At 44.4% G+C, this 20,193-nt stretch overlaps 1 protein-coding gene across 2 annotated transcripts in view; it reads left to right on the top strand.

Moving 5' to 3' along the window:
* Window positions 1–10,157, top strand: part of FAM185A (family with sequence similarity 185 member A) — a 125,909-nt gene extending 115,752 nt beyond the window's left edge. For both annotated transcript variants that reach the window (XM_073573643.1, XM_073573644.1), the window contains one exon: window positions 7,902–10,157. In XM_073573643.1, coding sequence (XP_073429744.1) covers window positions 7,902–7,910 — 9 coding nt within the window. In that variant the 3' untranslated portion in view covers window positions 7,911–10,157. The remainder of the gene's footprint in view (window positions 1–7,901) is intronic.
* The last annotated feature ends 10,036 nt before the right edge of the window (window positions 10,158–20,193 follow it).

The raw sequence follows: 20,193 nt of genomic DNA, 5'->3' as shown, positions 1-20,193 counted from the left end.
GCCCTGGCATTTGAAGTTACACAGGCCCACTAGTCACATGGTGACTATATAATATTTTTGTACAGTTGTAGATTACAAGAAGTGAGAGGAGATTAACATGACTATATAACATGTAGTCACAGCTGTGTCCAGTATTTCAGCTCAGTCCTCAGTCCTCCCAAAGCTCTGTCCCTTTTTGTACGCACGGTGACAGCGGTCCTGGCAGAACTGCTATCCACTGGGCAACCAGACCCCCTGGTCATAGCTGCCCCTATCATACCTCCCAACTTTTGAGGAAGGGAAAGAGGGGCAAAGACTGATTTTAGGCCACACCCATTCCGCAACTAGTCACACCCATGTCCACGCCTGATCGCACCCATTTAGCACTGCTGATCACACTGACTTGTACTGAGGGCACAGTGGCTGGCATTATGGGCACACTGACTGGCACTAAGGAAGAGAGAAAGAAAGAGGGGAAAGAAAGAACAGAGAGACAGAGAAAGAACAGAGAGACAGAGAAAGAGGGGAAAGAACAGAGAGAGACAGAGAAAGAATAGAGAGAGAAAGAAAGAAAAAAGAAAGAACAGAGAGAGAGAGAAAAAAGAAAGATTAGAGAGAGAAAGAAAGAACAGAGAGAGAAAATGAGGGAAAGAACGAACAGAGAATGAGAAAGAAAGAACAGAGAAAGAAAAAGAGAGAAAAAAATAAAGATTCTATAAAGATACTATAGCAGCCCGGCTCCCATTGTAGTGCCCACCTGAGCCTCCCGATGCAGGACATATCATGATCCGCTCACATGGCCGGCATCCCCGATTCCAAGGCGATCCTGCTGTCTGCGCTGTCGGAGGAGGACATGGTGATGGATCTGAAGCATTCCTGGTTCTGTCACAATCTCCTCAAGAAATTATCTCATTTCCGGTCAGCTTCAAGCACATCACTTCCGGTGGAACGTCATGTGTGTTTTAAAATGCTCCTCGGGGCTCCGCCGTGTACTCCTGTGTCCGTGGGAAAAGCCCGCTTTGTATGCTTCGTACACACTTGGCTCCGCTCCGTACATCCCGTACACATAGGGCTCTGCTCCGTACACCAAGTACACACGCGGCTCCGCTTCGTACACCTCATACACATGCGGCTCCGCTCCGTACACCTCGTACACGCGGCTCCGCTCCGTACACCTCATACACATGCGGCTCCTCTCCGTACACTTCGTACACATGCGGCTCCGCTCCGTACACCTCGTGCACGCGGCTCCGCTCCGTACACCTCGTGCACGCGGCTCCGCTCCGTACACCTCGTGCACGCGGCTCCGCTCCGTACACCTCGTGCACGCGGCTCCGCTCCGTACACCTCGTGCACGCGGCTCCGCTCCGTACACCTCGTGCACGCGGCTCCGCTCCGTACACCTCGTGCACGCGGCTCCGCTCCGTACACCTCGTGCACGCGGCTCCGCTCCGTACACCTCGTGCACGCGGCTCCGCTCCGTACACCTCGTGCACGCGGCTCCGCTCCGTACACCTCGTGCACGCGGCTCCGCTCCGTACACCTCGTGCACGCGGCTCCGCTCCGTACACCTCGTGCACGCGGCTCTGCTACATCTACCCTGTAAACCCCTCCTGACCCCACACATGCTTATCTCATCCAGCACCATGACAACAGCCAACAGCACAGCAGAGTCTTGCAGACACCAAGAAGCAAGGCTGAGCGCACAGGACCTGTGATGAGGTCACAGGAGGGGCGGAGTCAGGGGTCACATGATCAGGGGTCTGGACAAAGGCTCCTGATTATGTGACCCCTGACTCCTCCCCTCCTGTGACCTCATCACAGGTCCTGCGAACAGAAGGCAAGCGACACTGTGAGTGGCTGGGGGTGGGTCTCATGCTACGGCGAGGATGGGGTGCGTGGGGGGGGCGTGGTGGCTTGTCTCCCTGCAGTGCGGGAGGAACTTGGAAACTATCACCGCCGTGCCCGCAGAGGGCCGGCGGCAGGAGCAACAGTGGCCGCAGCAGCTGGCAAGCGGCCAGATGATCGGGCTCTGCCGCCCGCGGCCCACATAACAGCGGCCCAGCGGGAAAATGCCCGGTTGGTTATATTGCCAATCCGGGCCTGTAAGTATGGTGTCGGAGATGGCGGTATGCAGTGTGTACGGTACCGCCATCTCCGGCACCATACACACTCCTCACCGCTGGCTGCCTCATTCTGTCTGGAGCCAGACTGCGCAGGTGCGTCGCACTTGCGCCGTCTATAAGGGCTTCGGACAGAGTGACGCTTACAGCGTTATATTATAGATCAATCATATTTGACTCCGACACGACTTTTTAGGATGGGTCATTTTCAATCATCAGAATGTCTGCAATGTCACTCACCAGATGCAGATTTTATCCATATGGTGTGGCAGTGTCCCACTATCCTACATTATTGGAAGGAGGTGACATCATTACTGACATCCCTGGTACAAGCTCCTGTCCCTCTTGAGCCTCTGGTCTGCTTGTTTGGGGTATGGGTTGAGGAGATTTGGGGTCATTATATCACTGTTTATGGCATGGAAAGTATTGGCACTAAGGTGGATGGGAAGCTCATGTCCCTCTCTTAGGATTTGGATTGATTTGGTAAATTCGATTGTTCCTTACGAGCGCACATTATATCAAAACGAGATGCCCGGGTAAATTTGAAAAGAGGTGGAATTCCTCTCATCTCACTTTGCAAGATGAGACATCGCGTGGGAGATATGATGTAGGATGCTAGGCTACGAAATAGTAAATACCAGTTTATGTAGTGGTAGTTGTAGTTTAGGAATTTATAATTAGATTTTATTATCCGAGTAACATAATGGAGGCTTGTGAGATTTGATTGATATACATGCTTCACAGTGTGCAGCCAGCTGTTCTTTGCGTATGCTTGGAGGGTTATGTACATATTACCTTGTATATCAGTGGGAATGTGCAATTTTTTGTCTTGTATTTCACAATAGATGGAAATTTGTATGCTCTATCATAAGCCAATATGTATGTTATACATTTTCGTTTTTTTCGTGTTCTGAGGTTCAATAAACGAATTAAAAATAAAAATGCGCCTGCTGCCAGGGTGTTATTATGTTCCACCCACAGAGAGGGCAATGTCAAATTTAGGGAGGTTAGTGGACGGCGGGAGCAGAAGTTCAGTTTTGAAGAGGTTGAGTTTCAGATGGAGGGCGGACATGATGTTGGAGACTGCGGACAGTCACTAGTGTTCTGTAGTACAGCGGGGATAAGGTCAGGGGATGACTTATAATTGGGGATAAGGTCAGGGGATGACGTATAATTGTGTGTCATCAGCATAAAGATGGTACTGAAAGCCAAATCTGCTGATGGTCTGTCCAATTGGGGCTGTGTAGAGCGAGGAGAAGGGGGCCAAGAACTGAGCCCTGAGGTACCCCGACAGCGAGAGGAAGAGGGGATGGCGTGGAGCCAGCAAACAAAACACTGAAGGAGCGGTCAGAAAGATAGGAAGAGAATCAGGAGAGAGCAGTGTCCTTAATGCCTAGTGACTGGAGCTTAGAGAGTAGGCGACGGTGGTCAACAGTGTCAAAAGCTGCAGAAAGGTCGAGAAGAATGAGCAGAGAGTGGTCACCGTTACATTTTGCTGTCAGAAGGTTGTTGGTCACTTTGAGTGCAGTTTCTATCGAATGTAGGGGGCGGAAGGTGGGTAGACAAGGCGCGCCAAGAGTTTAGAGATGAAGGTGAGATTGGAGACTGGTCTGTAGTTGTTTGTGCAGGATGGGTCGAGGGCGGGTTTCTTTAATAATGGAGTAATGATGGAGTGTTTGAAGGAGGATGGGAAAATGCCAGAGGAGAAGGAGAAATTAAATATTGTAGTTAGGTGAGTTGTGACGACTCGAGAGAGAGACTGGAGGAGAAGAGGAGAGGAGTCTGGAGACATCTTCTTCTGTGGTGGGATCAAATGTGAAGAGTGAGCCAGGGGAAATGGAGGGCTGGGAGTCACATCACCTGGTGTCTGGGAGCGGATTTCCTGACGGATATTATCTATTTTCTCTATAAAGTAGGAGGCTAGGTCATCAGAACAAATGTTTGTGATAGGGGCTTGTGCTTTCCGCCTGAGGAGGGAGTTGAAGGGGTCATTTTGTGAAATAGTGAACAACCCCTTTAAGGATATTTAACTTGGGCAACCCATTTAATGCCTTTTGATCACATCACTACAAACAACCAGTAACCAAAGATTTCCAGATTGCCACTGTTGCCTCTGTTTGATTAGATTTATGACAATGGGTTGCCCTTGTATCTTCCCTATAACCACATGAGAAAAAGCGTCACGTAGTACCGCAGCCTAGGTATTATTAACCACTTCCCAACCAGGTGATTTTCCATTTTTGCCCTATTGTTTTTTTCCTCCCCTTATTCCAAGAGCCATAACTTTTTTCATTTTTCCATCGACAAAGCCATCTGAGGTCTTATCTTTTGGTGGACAAGTTGTACTTTTGAATGGCACATCCATTTTATCATGTGATGTACTAGAAAGCGGGGGAAAAAACTTAAAGTGCTGCGAAAAAAGCACAATTTCACAATTGTGTTTTTTTTGGTTTTTTTTTAGTATGATTACACGGACTCCAAATATGTATAGTTTTTATTTTATTTAAGTAGTGAAAAAAAATTCAGAAATTTGGAGAAAAAAGGTTAAATTTTTGCTTGTTTCAACATTTTTCAAGAGCCGTAATGCTTTCAATTTTCAGGATATTGAGGGCTTGTTTTTCGCACCCCCTAGTTGATGTTTTTCTTGACATTACATTTGTGGTAGATAAAATATTTTGATCGCCTGTTGTTATGTATTTTTTGGCTTTTTTGTGTTCCAGTGGCTGAAAAACTGCACTTCTAGGTTTTTATTTTTTCTTCTAGTTGTGCAGTTTACAGTTTTACCGTTGGGGTTAATTTATTTAATAATTTGATTGATCAGAGTTTTGCGAATGCAGCGATATCAAATATTTGTATTCTTTTCTTTAACTTTTCAATTTCTTTTAATTTTTATTGGGGGAAATTATGGGTGGTTTGAATGAATGAAATAAATATATATATATATATATATATATATATATATATATATATATATATATATATATATATATATATATATATATATATATATATATATATATAATTTTGTATATGTTCACTGCATTAGTTAGTCCCCTCTGGACACTTGAACCTGCGATCATCTGATCGCTTGTGCTATATACAGCAATGCCACAGCATTATTGTATGTAGCAAAAATCATGGTCTCCTATAAACGCCAGCTACAGGCTGATTGTCACAGGAGTACCTTGATGAGAGGCCACAGGGGTTTTCGGCAGACCCCTGGCATTCATGGCGCCATGCAGTCACATCTAGGGTGCACCGATGAGTGCTTGGAATGACTGCCCTCCACCGGTGCTTGTTAAATTCCACTATCAGAGATTGACAACAGGAGTTAACATTAGTCTGTACCAGCATCTTGCTTTGTTCACATTTGTAAAAACAGACCTTTTAAAATGGTTCTTCAAGAATGCAAAGAAACTAGCTATGAACCCGTTCTACGCCCGGGTGGCGAGCATTTTTATTGTTATATGGTCTCCCATCCTGTTTTGTGCTGCCACCCTCCTATCCTGGTACGCATGGCACCCCTCATTCCTATCCTGGTATGCATGGTACCCTCACCCCCCCAATCCTGGTATGCATGGCACCCCATTTTTCATCCTGGTATGCATGGTCCCCTCACCCCCCAATCCTGGTATGTATGGTACTCCCTCATCCCTATCCTGGTATGCATGGTCCCCTCACCCCCTATCCTGGTATGCATGGTCCTCTCACCCCCCAATCCTGGTATGCATGGTACTCCCTCATCCCTATCATGATATGCATGGTCCCCTCACCCCCTATCCTGGTATGCATGGTACCCCTCATCCCCCAATCCTGGTATGCATGATCCTGGTATGCATGGTCCTCTCACCCCCCTATCCTGGTATGCATGGTCCTCTCACCCCCCTATCCTGGTATGCATGGTCCCCTCACCCCCTATCCTGGTATGCATGGTACCCCTCATCCCCCAATCCTGGTATGCATGGTACTCCCTCATCCCTATCCTGGTATGTATGGTCTTCTCACCCCCCTATCCTGGTATGTATGGTCTTCTCACCCCCCTATCCTGGTATGCATGGTCCCCTTCATCCCCCAATCCTGGTATGCATGGTACTCCCTCATCCCTATACTGGTATGTATGGTCCCCTCACCCCCTATCCTGGTATGCATTGGTACCCCTCATCCCCCAATCCTGGTATGCATGGTACCCCTCATCCCCCAATCCTGGTATGCATGGTACCCCTCATCCCCCAATCCTGGTATGCATGGTACCCCTCACCCCCAATTCTGGTATGCATGGTACCCCTCATCCCCTTATTCTTGTGTGCATGGTACCCCTCATCCCCCAATTCTGGTATGCATGGTACCCCTCATCCCCCTATCCTGGTATGCATGGTCCCCCCCACACCCCCTATCCTGGTATGCATGGTACTCTCACCTCCCCCTATCCTGGTATGCATGGCCCTCTCACCCCCCCTATCCTGGTATACATGGTACCCCTCATCCCCCAAGCCTGGCCTGCATGGCCCCCTCACCCCCCTATCCTGGTATGCATAGTCCCCTCACTCCTATTAAAACTAAAAAAAAACAAAAAAAAAAAACATTTATACTCACCCTTCTTTCCTGTGCTCCAGTGCTGTTCTGCTGAAGGCCGAGGCAGGAGTGCGGCCGGAATAGCATATGCCCATGGCTCTGTCCGACGCCATATTGCTGAAGACACATTGCAAGTGTGTCTACAGTAAAATGGCGCCAGATCGCGCTATGCGCAATTCCGTCCACACTCATGCCCCGGCGCCATATTGCTGAAGACACACTGCAATTGTGTCTTCAGTAAAATGGCGCCGGATCACGCATGCGCAGCGCGATTCCGGCCGCACTCCTGCCCCAGTCTTCGGCCGAAGAGAAGCGCTGCGGCAACCCTCCTCCCGGTCAGGTAAGTAAGTATGGCGTCGGAGATGGCGGTATGCAGTGTGTATGGTACCGCCATCTCCGGCGCCATACACACTCCTCACCGCTGGCTGCCTCATCCTGTCTGGAACCAGACTGCGCAGGCGCGTCGCGCTTGCGCAGTCTATAAAGGCTTCGGACAGAGTGACGCTTACAGCGTTATATTATAGATGCCATCTCCACCCCTACACCTCCCACGGACTTAATTCAAACGGATGCCTGTCCTAGTCGCTTGTGGGAACAGGCTGCAATCTAAAGACACTCCGCTCCCAAGACCTGTTTCTTAACAGTTGCAAGACCAGTATAGTAAGCACGCATACCAGATCTTACAGAGAAGTGTACAACACAAGAAATACATTTTATCTGCTAACAATGGATTTTCTTTCCATCTTGGTCCTCCCTGCTTAGTCAGCCAAGGAGAAGATTTACGGTATTTCTTCTGACATCAGTCATTCTCCTTGGTTCATGAAGGTATTTGTGGTTTTAATACAACTCTTCTGACAGTGAACTGTGCTTTTTCAGACTGCAGTCTGACTTGACACGTGACTAAGAAGGGCTGCAGTTTGAATTAAGTGACGGGGGACATTTTATTTCTTTCTTGGAGAACACATTATGTTGGGAGGCAAAAATAAAATGTTTCCGAGTTCAAAAAGAGCTGCCTCGAAAAAATATAATCAGGTATGTATAAGTAAGTGAACCTAAAGTTTAATCTGATTCATAGGTAGCTACATTAGCACTGTGGGTTTGGGATAATGGTCTGAGGTCAAATCTTGCAAATGTAACCCCTTCCCCCACCAAAAACAAACAGATGTGTTATGTGGAAGTATCCAGAATTCTGCTTAATAAAACAAATTTGTTTGGTACTCTTTTCAGCAACCATGAATTTGGTGAGTGAGACCCAGAGATGCATTGTGGCCGAAGCCCAGAGAGGCACCGTGTATCTGAAGCTCCAGGAGTGGCTACAATCTCTCAAGCTACACACAACCTGAAATCTCAACCCAAACCGGACTGTAGTTTATTGATACATTGCCTGAATGGATTCGTCAGTTGGACACCCTGACCACTTTAGATTCGTACTGATCCAAGTTTGAAACGCTTGAAAAACTTTTTGAGCTGTATTTTGATCTGTCCTATTATTCTGTAAGAGAAGGATTGAGTAATACGCCTTGTTACTTAAAAATGTTACTTTTACATTGTATGGAAAGCTCAGCAGCTATGTGATTACTATATGCTAGTCACACCACACGTGTGTACATCCGACAGCTGCACGGGACACTTGGGTGTCTGAAGATCACTGGAGGATATATGAGAGGCCATTTTTTTTATGTTTCCTGGGATTTCAAGCCTGTGAACTAATGCAGCTTCAAGAGGACATTGCTTTGATGTACTGTGCCTTGTATGGTCTTCCATAGAGAGCTTTTTTATACAATGGTGGAATGTGGGGGAGACTATTCTTAAGGATTATTATACGGTAACAATAATGGGTGACTCTTGGACATGAATACTGTATTGCTGTACTACGTTATTGAATAGCCTTTGCAAATCAGACAGACTTCTGTTTTAAAACCAACGTGTGCTTTTTGGGAGTATAGCTAGTGTTTAAAGAGGGCGTCCGGGATGAAAATACGAGGACACTCCTGTCCAGGGTGTGTGCTGAGTATTGTGTCATAATCAGGGGAATACCTGAGACAATGCAGACATGAGAGCCGCTGATTCTGGGGAAAGGACACTTTGTCCCCCTTATGCTGGATTACCCCTTTAATTCTCACACTTTGCAAGCCAATGTATGTGAAATCTGTAATATATGTGCCTTCTGTAGTGCTGTAGAGGCCTCCGGCACACTAGGTGCTGCTTGGAGTTACTACTGCTAGTTGAGCAGTCTTATTGGTTAGAAGTAAACATTTTATATTTTGTTAGACTTCTGATGTTTGTCTGCATTTTATATGTAAATTTTACACTGCCCCTATTTTTGGTGAACTAAGCCCCAGATATCTCATTGATGAGTATAATGGCATACTCCATGATGATGCTCCTCCACCTTCCCTAAGTGTGTGTTGTGTTTAGGAGTGCTAGGCCCTCATCGGCTAGACAAACTGACAAAACAGATTCTTATTAAAATTCCAGTTTCTTTATTGAAGACTTTCTGTATCGCGCACAATCCATGTTACATTGTGCCAAATAGTGTTCAATGTGATGCGTTTTCACCCATTGTGGTTGTGTATTAAGCATAGCTGAGAACTAGTGTACACATTAAAAAATAAGAATTTTCATTCATTATTGGGAGAAGGAGAGGAGAAAACTATTGGTAAGATCAGAGACAGCCCTCTCTCTTTTCCATTAAAGGGGTTGTCCAATCTTTTGCTAAATCTGCAGTCACCGGCAAGTCACATTACCTGGAGAATCCTGACAGTGTGCAATGCTCTTGCTGTGAGGGTTTGGAAGTCTTTAGTCAACTGTTATCAAAAGACTGGATTACCCCATAAAACATAACAACCAGGCATATGTATGATTACAATTATTCGCCAGAAAGAACACCAGGCTTTTTCTAATGAGTGACAGTCACACCTTATTATATTACGCCATTCAAAGAATTTGGTAAATGAAAAGGATGTGTCTAATCTTACCTGATCTTGTCAAACTATAAGCCTATGTTAAAGAGGTATTCCTATCTCCAAAATCCTATCCCACTATGTAGTAGGTGTAATCATAATAATATTAGCAAATGCCTCCAATTAGAAATGTGGTGTAGTTCTTCTAATTTGCTATGTTGCCCTATGTACAGGGCATTGTAGTATCTTAGGTATCCATGGTTACGACCACTAAGAGCTGACTGTCACTATACGAGTGACTCTAATCATGGATACCTAAGCTACTGCAATGCCCTGCACATGTGGTAAATGACATAGCGAATCGGTAGAACTATACTACATTTCTAATTTGAGGTATTTGCTAATATTATTACACATACTACATATTGGGATAGGATCTTGGAGATACCCCTTTAAGTCTGTATCATGACAGAGGGGTCTTGACTTATGTTTCACATGTTCTATGTAATTATAATGCCCCTGAGTTTAGGCATACTGTAATGTATAATTGTATGATATGCAATAAAAAAGATGTTGTTTACATAGTCATATTATTTTATATCGCATACAAAAATGGAAAGTGGAATTTTTAATGGGGATGTGCGGACCCTGAAATGGAGTCTGCCAGCAGGATTTTACACTCCAAACTATTTATATGTACTGATAAAAAAGGGGAAAAAGACAAGTTTTTAAGCAATGACTCGGCTTATACACTAGTCATTGTCCCAGAAAGAAGGCGGGGAGGGGGAGTGGCGGAGCTAAAGCCTGTGCCTGCTGCTAAAGAGAAATGAATATTTCAGGTGGCCGCTCATTAAGGTAATGAATACTGACCTCTCTCCACTCCCATAGGCGTGGAGTGAATATTCACTACTTTAATGAGCGGGGGGACACATGATCGCTCGGCATGAAGAGCTGATGGCACTGGAACAAGATACAGCGAGGGCGCGCAGTCAAGGTAAGTAGGATTTTTTTTTTTTTCTTTTAATAGGAACCATGCATACGGGGACGGGGAGCCATGCATACAAGGATAGGGACGAGAGACAATGCATACCTGGCTTATACTAGAGTCAATAAGTTTCCCAGTTTTTCATGGCAAAATTAGGTGCCTCCGCTTATACTCAGGTCGACTTATACACGATTATAGACAGTAGTTTGTGACATGCCGGATCACTCATGTGTTTGCTGGTGCAAGCTGGAGGTCACTTGTTCTGGCTTTCATAGACTTGCATTGAGAGCGTGTAACCTTTACAGTTGATTTCCGATCAGTCAGAAGTTGTGGTCACAAGATGTGGTGCTCGTGACCGGAGCGGCGCTGGGAGCAGCTGACGGTGGGTGGCGAGTATAATATATCCAGGTATGTTACCTCAGTAACACTATTACAGTGCTGCAATTACAAACGCTAGATGGGTGCTTTAAAGATAAGTCCGGCAATTCCTTTTACATGTCCATTCCTCCTGATACTTAGAAGTCCGTATTTAAATTGATATGCAAATGAGGCTAGAGAACTATGGTAGATCTGAAGGCTCTGTGACTCCCGCCCAGTACTGCTGCTTCTATGCTGTGTGACTTTAGTCAAAGGAAATGTCAGTCAAGCAGGAGGCGGTGGTGCCAGGCTGGAAAAACATCTATGGCTTCAGAGCTACCATAGTCTTTCAGCGTTTGAATTGCTGTTGAAATGAGCCTCCTTTCTCAGTGAGAGAGGAACGGACTGGCCATGTAAAGGTTTTGCTGAATTTGTCTTTGGGCTACATGCACATATAGTTAGTATAGTTAGTTATAGTTAGTGTGAAATCCTGCTGACAGATTCATAGAATCATAGAATGGTAGAGTTGGAAGGGACCTCCTGGGCCATCTGGTCCATCCCCCTGCTCAAAGCAGGATTCGCTAAATCATCCCATATCCATTGATTCCATCAATCCAGTCAATAATTCACTTCCAGCAACTTGTTCAGTTTGATGAATATATATTAGGAAAGTGAGACGCTGTAGGTGTCCCAGCACTTTACAGTAACTAAAGCCTAATATACAGTGGGGCAAAAAAGTATTTAGTCAGTCAGCAATAGTGCAAGTTCCACCACTTAAAAAGATGAGAGGCGTCTGTAATTTACATCATAGGTAGACCTCAACTATGGGAGACAAACTGAGAAAAAAAAATCCAGAAAATCACATTGTCTGGTTTTTTTTTTTCATTTTATTTGCATATTATGGTGGAAAATAAGTATTTGGTCAGAAACAAAATTTCATCTCAATACTTTGTGATATATCCTTTGTTGGCAATGACAGAGGTCAAACGTTTTCTGTAAGTCTTCACAAGGTTGCCACACACTGTTGTTGGTATGTTGGCCCATTCCTCCATGCAGATCTCCTCTAGAGCAGTGATGTTTTTGGCTTTTCGCTTGGCAACACGGACTTTCAACTCCCTCCAAAGGTTTTCTATAGGGTTGAGATCTGGAGACTGGCTAGGCCACTTCAGGACCTTGAAATGCTTCTTACGAAGCCACTCCTTCGTTGCCCTGGCGGTGTGCTTTGGATCATTGTCATGTTGAAAGACCCAGCCACGTTTCATCTTCAATGCCTTTGCTGATGGAAGGAGGTTTGCACTCAAAATCTCACGATACATGGCCCCATTCATTCTTTCATGTACCCGGATCAGTCGTCCTGGCCCCTTTGCAGAGAAACAGCCCCAAAGCATGATGTTTCCACCACCATGCTTTACAGTAGGTATGGTGTTTGATGGATGCAACTCAGTATTCTTTTTCCTCCAAACACGACAAGTTGTGTTTCTACCAAACAGTTCCAGTTTGGTTTCATCAGACCATAGGACATTCTCCCAAAACTCCTCTGGATCATCCAAATGCTCTCTAGCAAACTTCAGACGGGCTCGGACATGTACAGGCTTAAGCAGTGGGACACGTCTGGCACTGCAGGATCTGAGTCCATGGTGGCGTAGTGTGTTACTTATGGTAGGCCTTGTTACATTGGTCCCAGCTCTCTGCAGTTCATTCACTAGGTCCCCCCGCGTGGTTCTGGGATTTTTGCTCACCGTTCTTGTGATCATTCTGACCCGACGGGGTGGGATTTTGCGTGGAGCACCAGATTGAGGGAGATTATCAGCGGTCTTGTATGTCTTCCATTTTCTAATTATTGCTCCCACAGTTGATTTCTTCACTCCAAGCTGGTTGGCTATTGCAGATTCAGTCTTCCCAGCCTGGTGCAGGGCTACAATTTTGTTTCTGGTGTCCTTTGACAGCTCTTTGGTCTTCACCATAGTGGAGTTTGGAGTCAGACTGTTTGAGGGTGTGCACAGGTGTCTTTTTATACTGATTACAAGTTTAAACAGGTGCCATTACTACAGGTAATGAGTGGAGGAAAGAGGAGACTCTTAAAGAAGAAGTTACAGGTCTGTGAGAGCCAGAAATCTTGATTGCTTGTTTCTGACCAAATACTTATTTTCCACCATAATATGCAAATAAAATGAAAAAAAAACAGACAATGTGATTTTCTGGATTTTTTTTTCTCAGTTTGTCTCCCATAGTTGAGGTCTACCTATGATGTAAATTACAGATGCCTCTCATCTTTTTAAGTGGTGGAACTTGCACTATTGCTGACTGACTAAATACTTTTTTGCCCCACTGTATATTGTACTATGTAATTTTTATGGTAACTCCTACTTTGTGGGAGAAATGTGCAAGAGTTTAACTTGCATAAGGCTATATTTATTATTTGTAAGTGGAATTGGTTTGTGGGGTCTCTGCTTTTCTTTTTTTGGCTTTGTTTTTATATATCATTCATATCCATTGATTAGATCATACTAAATGATTATTATTTGCTGTAACATGCTGTTAAAAATCTATTTAGTTCAGTTACAACATTCTCCTTTACAATATGGCGCCGTCTGGTTTTTGAAGTGTATAGAAATGTGCAGGTCCATTTGATAGAGTGGTAAGGGTCACACACGGCCATTCACTCTCGCCTCTACAGAGCACCCAATGGAAATACAATTCTGCTTTGCTTGCCATTTCTATTGGTTGCTCTTCACTGAACAATAAATCACTATGCAGAGACCTGATTTTGGAGAGCACAATTGTATGCTGAGCACTGTAAAGAATCAAAAGCAATACTGGTTTTGTTACCTTGCCACCAAAAAATATAATTTGAATGTATCCTAAAGTGGTAGATGGCAGGTGAAATAAGTATTGAACACGTCACCAATCTTCTAAGGGAATATAAAGGTGCCATTGACCTGAAATTATCACCAGATGTCGGCAGCAAGCCATCCAATCCACACAGGCAAAGAAATCAAAACATAGATGTCCTTAAGTTATCTGTAATGAGAAAAGACACAGGGACAAATATTGAACACATGAAAAAAAAGCGGTGCAAAAAGCTGTGGAAAGTCCTGACACCAACTGAAATCTATCAGTAATTAGAAAGCAATCCTGCCACTTAGTGAAAAGTGATATCATCTGATGGCCTATAAAAAGGTGTCTCACTACCAAAGTGTCACACAAGAATCATGAGCTGTCTCAAAAACTTTGCAACATTATTGTTGCGAAACATACTAAAGGCATTGGTTACAGAAGAATTTCTAAACTACTGAAGGGTCCAGTGAGCACTGTTGAGGCTATAATCCAGGAGTGGAAACAACGTAATTTTCACCATAAACCGGCCATGACCAGGTGCTCCCCACAAGATTTCAGAAAGAGGAGTGAAAAGAATAATCAGAAGAGTTGTCCAAGAGCCAAGAACCACTTGTGGAGAGCCACAGAAAGATCTAGAATTGTTTCAAAGAAAACAATAAGTAATGCACTCAATCTCCATGGACTGTATGCATGCTCATCACACAAGACTCCATTTATGGACAAAAAGCACGTTCAAGAGCATTTAAAGTTTGCTCACCAACATTTAGACAAGCCTGTGAAATACTGGGAGAATATAGTCTGGTTAGATGAGATCAAAATTGAACTGTTTGGATTCCATAATACACACCATGTTTGGAGGCCAAAAGGCAATGCACATCACCTCAAAAACACCATATAGAAACAGGGATGTTTGGAGATGAGAACATCATGGAGTGGGGCTGTTTTTCAGCCTACGGCACTGGTAAAGGTCATATAATTGCAGGCAGAATGAATGCACATATGTACCAAAACATACTTAAAAAATCTGCTGCCATCTACCAGGATGAAATGAGGGTAGATAATGATCCCAAACACACAGCCAAGGAAACTCTCAATTTTTTTTCAGAGAAAGAAAATAAAGCTGTTAGAATATTCCAGGCAATCACATAACCTGAATCCAAAAGAAAATTTATGGAAGGAACTAAAACTCAGAGTTCATAAAATGAACCCACGGAACCTTCAGGATTTGAAAACTGTGTGGAAGAATGGGACAAAATTGCACCTAAGCAGTACATGCGACTAGCTTCTCCATACAGGAGGCGTCTTGAAGCTGTCATCAACGAAGGCTTTTATACAAAGTATTCATTACATTTTAGGAAGCTTGTTCAATACTTTTCCCTCTGTCATTTCTCATTATTACATGTAACTTAATTTATGGACATATATGGTTTGATTTCTTTGCCTGTGTGGATTGGATGGGTTGCTATTGACATCTTGTGAGAACTTCATGTCAATGGCACCTTTACAAATATATTTACTGAGAAAATTGGTGACGTGTTTAATACTTATTTCACCCCCTGTAAATGAAAACTACAGATCATCCTGCAAAAAAGAACCCTCACAGCAGAGTTCTTTAAAACAAAGGCCTCAAAATAAGGTGTCACACAGAAAAAAGACATTTTTAAGTGATCATATTACACAAAAAAACTTAGGTTGTCCACTACTTTAGCATTGATAACCGATCTTTAGGATAGGTCATCAGTATAGGTCCTGTCCCAGCACCCCCGCCGATCAGCCATCGGCCTGAAATTCTCACTTGCAGAGCTGCTCCGTCTTCTGATAGTGGCCAAGGCAGGGTACTGCGCATCCGCCTCCTATTCAAATCAATAGGTGGTGGAAGTGTAGTGCACTGCAGTGGCCACTCTCAGAAAGCGACCAGCTCCGCAGTGAGTATTTGTGGCCAGCAGCCGCCATCACTGATAACATCTGATTGGGGGGGGGGTGTCGGACCCTGACCAATCAGACATCGATGATAAAGTTAGGTAATCAATGCTAAGGTCGTGGACAACGTCTTTAAACTGCAAAACTGCAAATGTAGTTTTCCAGTAATTGTTTCAATCTGTGGAGTAAAGTTACATGTCATTTATATTGAACAATGAGAAATTGGCAATGGAAGAGTTTAAAAAAAAATATTTCTTGCTTTACAAAAATTGGGACTGTAGTATTCTTAGAAAACCCAGGAGTGCTTAATAGAAAGCAAAGGCATAAATAAAAGCCTGATATATTTGTAAGAAAAGGTAACCCTGTCACTTCTAAGGCTATGTGCACACGTAGCGTTTTAAAACGCTCACTAAAAACCGGACTCCTTCCCAGAAATCGCGCGTTTTTTTCCGCGCGATTTCACCGCGATTATGATCGCGATTTTGCCGCGATTTTCGCGTGCGTTATTCAAGCACTTTCCAAGCGATTTGAAGCATCGCTTGGAAAGTGATTGACAGGTTGGTCACACTCGTCAAACATAGTGTTTGACAAGTGTGACCAGGTTTTTACTATTGAGGCCGCCTATGCGGCATCAATAGTAAAAGATAAGATGTTAAAATGCTAAAAAAAAAAATAAATAAATCGGGGTATATTTACCTTCCGGCGTCCCGCGCTGCATTCCCGGGCCTCAGCGTTCCCAGTAATGCCTTGCGAGACCTGTGATGACGTAGTCTCGCGTTGCTATAGCGATCTCGCGAGACCACGTCATTACAGGGCCTTGCCGCAAGGCATTATTGGGAACGCTAGGCCGGGAATGCAGCGCGGGACATCGGAAGGTAAATATACCCGATTTTTTATTTTTTATTCTTTTTTTTACAGGGGGATGGTGCCCAGGGCCTGGAGGACAGTCTCCTCTCCTCCACACCGTGGGTACCAACCGCACATGAGACGCTTAACTTCCCGCATGGTGGGCATAGCCACATGCGGGAAGTAAGCGATTCTCATGCATTCCTATGGGTGCGGAATCGCGGCAATTCTTTGCGATTCCGCACAAAAGAATGAACATGCTGCGATTTTTTTTCCGCGATGCGATTCCGCCGCGGAAAAAAGCGCAGCTTTAGCACAGCATGTGCGGAATACCATAGGAATGCATGGGGTGCGTTCTGTACACGATTTTTAAGCGTTTTCGCGCTGAAAATCGCGGCAAAAACGCTTAAAAATCGCTACGTGTGCACATAGCCTAATACTGTGTTTTGGTTATTATCAAAGACCCAATGAAAGAAACTTACAATCTAATGCAAAAAAAATGGGCATGTCAATCAAGTCTTTCACGACACAATTGGCAAACTGTTTTTGAATTAAATACACTACTCAAAAAAATAAAGGAAACACTTAAACAGAATATAACTCCAAGTAAATCAAACTTCTGTGAAATCAAACTGTCCACTTAGGAAGCAACACTGATTCACAATCAATTTCACATGCTGTTGTGCAAATGGAATAGACAACAGATGGAAATTATTGGCAATTATCAAGACACCCTTAATAAAGGAGTGGTTCTGCAGGTGGGGACCACAGACCAAATCTCAGTACCAATACTTTCTGGCTGATGTTTTTGGTCACTTTTGAATGTTGGTTGTGCTTTCACACTCGTGGTAGCATGAGACGGACTCTACAACCCACACAAGTGGCTCAGGTAGTGCAGCTCATCCAGGATGGGACATCAATGCGAGCTGTGGCAAGAATGTTTGCTGTGTCTGTCAGCGTAGTGTCCAGAGGCTGGAGGTGCTACCAGGAGACAGGCCAGTACACCAGGAGACGTGGAGGGGGCCGTAGGAGGGCAAGAACCCAGCAGCAGGACCGCTACCTCCACGTTTGTGCAAGGAGGAACAGGAGGGGCACTGCCAGAGCCCTGCAAAATGACCTCCAGCAGGCTACAAATGTGCATGTGTCTGCACAAACTGTTAGAAACCGACTCCATGAGGATGGTCTGAGAGCCCGACGTCCACAGATGGGGGTTGTGCTCACAGCCCAACACCGTGCAGGACACTTGGCATTTGCCACAGAACACCAGGATTGGCAAATGCGCTATCGGCGCCCTGTGCATATCACAGATGAAAGCAGGTTCACACTGAGCACATGTGACAGAGTCTGGAGATGCAGTGGAGAGCGATCTGCCTGCAACATTTTTCAGCATGACCGGTTTGGCAGTAGGTCAGTAATGGTGTGGGGTGGCATTTCTTTGGAGGGCCACACAGCCCTCCATGTGCTCGCCAGAGGTAGCCTGACTGCCATAAGGTACAGAGATGAGATCCTCAGACCCCTTGTGAGACCATATGTTGGTGCGGTTGGCCCGGAATTCCTCCTAATGCAGAACAATGCCAGACCTCATGTGGCTGGAGTGTGTCAGCAGTTCCTGCAAGATGAAGGCATTGAATCTATGGACTGGCCCGCCCGTTCCCCAGACCTGAATCCGATTGAGCACATCTGGGACATCATGTCTCTCTCCATCCACCAATGTCAGTTGCATCACAGACTGTCCAGGAGTTGGCGGATGCTTTAGTCCAGGTCTGGGAGGAGATCCCTCAGGAGACCATCCGCCGCCTCATCAGGAGCATGCCTTGTCATGAGTTATTTCCACTGAAGTTGGATCAGCCTGTAATTTGATTTTCCACTTTGATCTTGAGTATCATTCCAAATCCAGATCATTCCATGGGATATTTATTTTGACTTACATTGACAATTGTTACGTTTTATTGTTCTGAACACATTCCACTATGCAATGAATAAAAATTTGCAACTGGAATATTTCATTCAGAGACATGTAGGATGTGGTATTTTAGTGTTCCCTTTATTTTATTGAGCAGTGTATATGGAATCTGACACTCTTAAAAAAAATAAATACTTTTTTTTATTGAAATCAAGAAATAGTCTACCAAATATATTGACGTTTCGGTCTAATTGAACTTCATCAGATATACACTAGTAGCATATAATTTATTAAATGTTTGAAGATTAGATTCCGGCTGTTAAAATTTCAAATAGCAGCCCCTGTGCTTGGAAACCAGGAATGCCTGGTGCAGTATCGCAGTGTGACGTCCGTCACAATAGTTGCCAGCTTGTCTCAATTATATGCTACTAGTGTATATCTGATGAAGGTCAATGTGACGACACAGCATTTCTTCTTAATTATGCCAGACGTAAATTGTGTAGGCCCAGAATCATAAACTGTCTGAAGTATTGACTCTTCTTGTAGGACAAATATTTACCTCTAATATGATCTCCTACAGTTTTTCTGTTATCTTTGCAAAACAGCAATGCATGGCCACTGAAAAATGATGTATGCTGATATGTTGTTTACATGCATTGTCCATGCCAGCCAGTTTGTTGGCATTCCAAACGGAGGAGGAGGGGCTGGGCAAATAGATTACATAGTCGAACAATGCAGGTTGGCTTCATTCACATCTCTATGACCTCTGGATGCTGGTGGAAGGCCAGTTGTGGACTATATAGAGACTTTTTCTTCTGGTCCAAGTGACTCTTCAGGATCTCCGCTTAGGGGAACTACAGCCCCGGCTGGAAGAATACAGGACTGCTTCATTTACCATCACTGAAATCCTAGAGACGTATTAAAGAATCCAGGTTGGGACAATTGGGTCATTTGGCCACATACCTCACTTCTCTCCGTTAGCTACCTAAGCTTGTCATTACCTCTCCTCTGTGGGGGCCTGCCAAAAGCGGGGTGCTACTGGTGGGGGTATGCGGCGCTGGAAGCGGCTCTAATCCTGGCGAGTCAGCGGAAGGGTAAGACTCTGTAAATTGCACCATCTTGGGTATTTGTTTGGACTGTTCTGTATGCTATTGTGTATTGGTTCAATAAATTACTGTCACATTGTTTTACCCTCACCCTGTGTTGTATGAGTAGAGTTACACCCACATTAAAAGGAGAGCAGGTGTTCGGTGGCAAGATCACTGGTCCATGTGGTTTTGGCTAACGGACCGGGGCGCCCTTCGACCTCCCCTTGTCATAGACAACAGCACTATACAGCCATACCTTTAGTTTTGAATAGAAATTCCTCCTGAAAGGCTTCCTTTAAAGGTTTTATTTAGCATATAAAAAAATACTCTTAAAACAAGTATGTCATAAATCTGTCTCACTTTTTAGTTTTGGTCACTTTTATTCACCAGTTACACTGCAGTAGTTTTTGGATTTCTGATTTGGAGGCATTTTGGAGCTGTGTAATTAAAGGGAACCTGTAAGCAGGATTGTGCACAGAATCCTACACACAGTGTCAGGTTGGCGCTGTTATGCTGATTAAAATGATACCTTGGTTGATGAAATCTATCTTGTGGTTGTTTAATCTTTATTTTCAGTTTTGAGTTAATGATATTCTTGTGCTCCGGGACGGCCTGTGGAGGGGTCTTCATGTGGTGCTTTGCTTATATATTCGTCTATATGGCTTCTGACAAGTCACTG

This window comes from Dendrobates tinctorius, unplaced genomic scaffold (assembly GCF_039654945.1).
Source record: "Dendrobates tinctorius isolate UK_male_01 unplaced genomic scaffold, ASM3965494v1 ptg000035l, whole genome shotgun sequence".
NCBI classification, from domain to species: Eukaryota; Metazoa; Chordata; class Amphibia; order Anura; family Dendrobatidae; genus Dendrobates; species Dendrobates tinctorius.
This window is presented reverse-complemented; position numbering and strand designations above follow the sequence as displayed.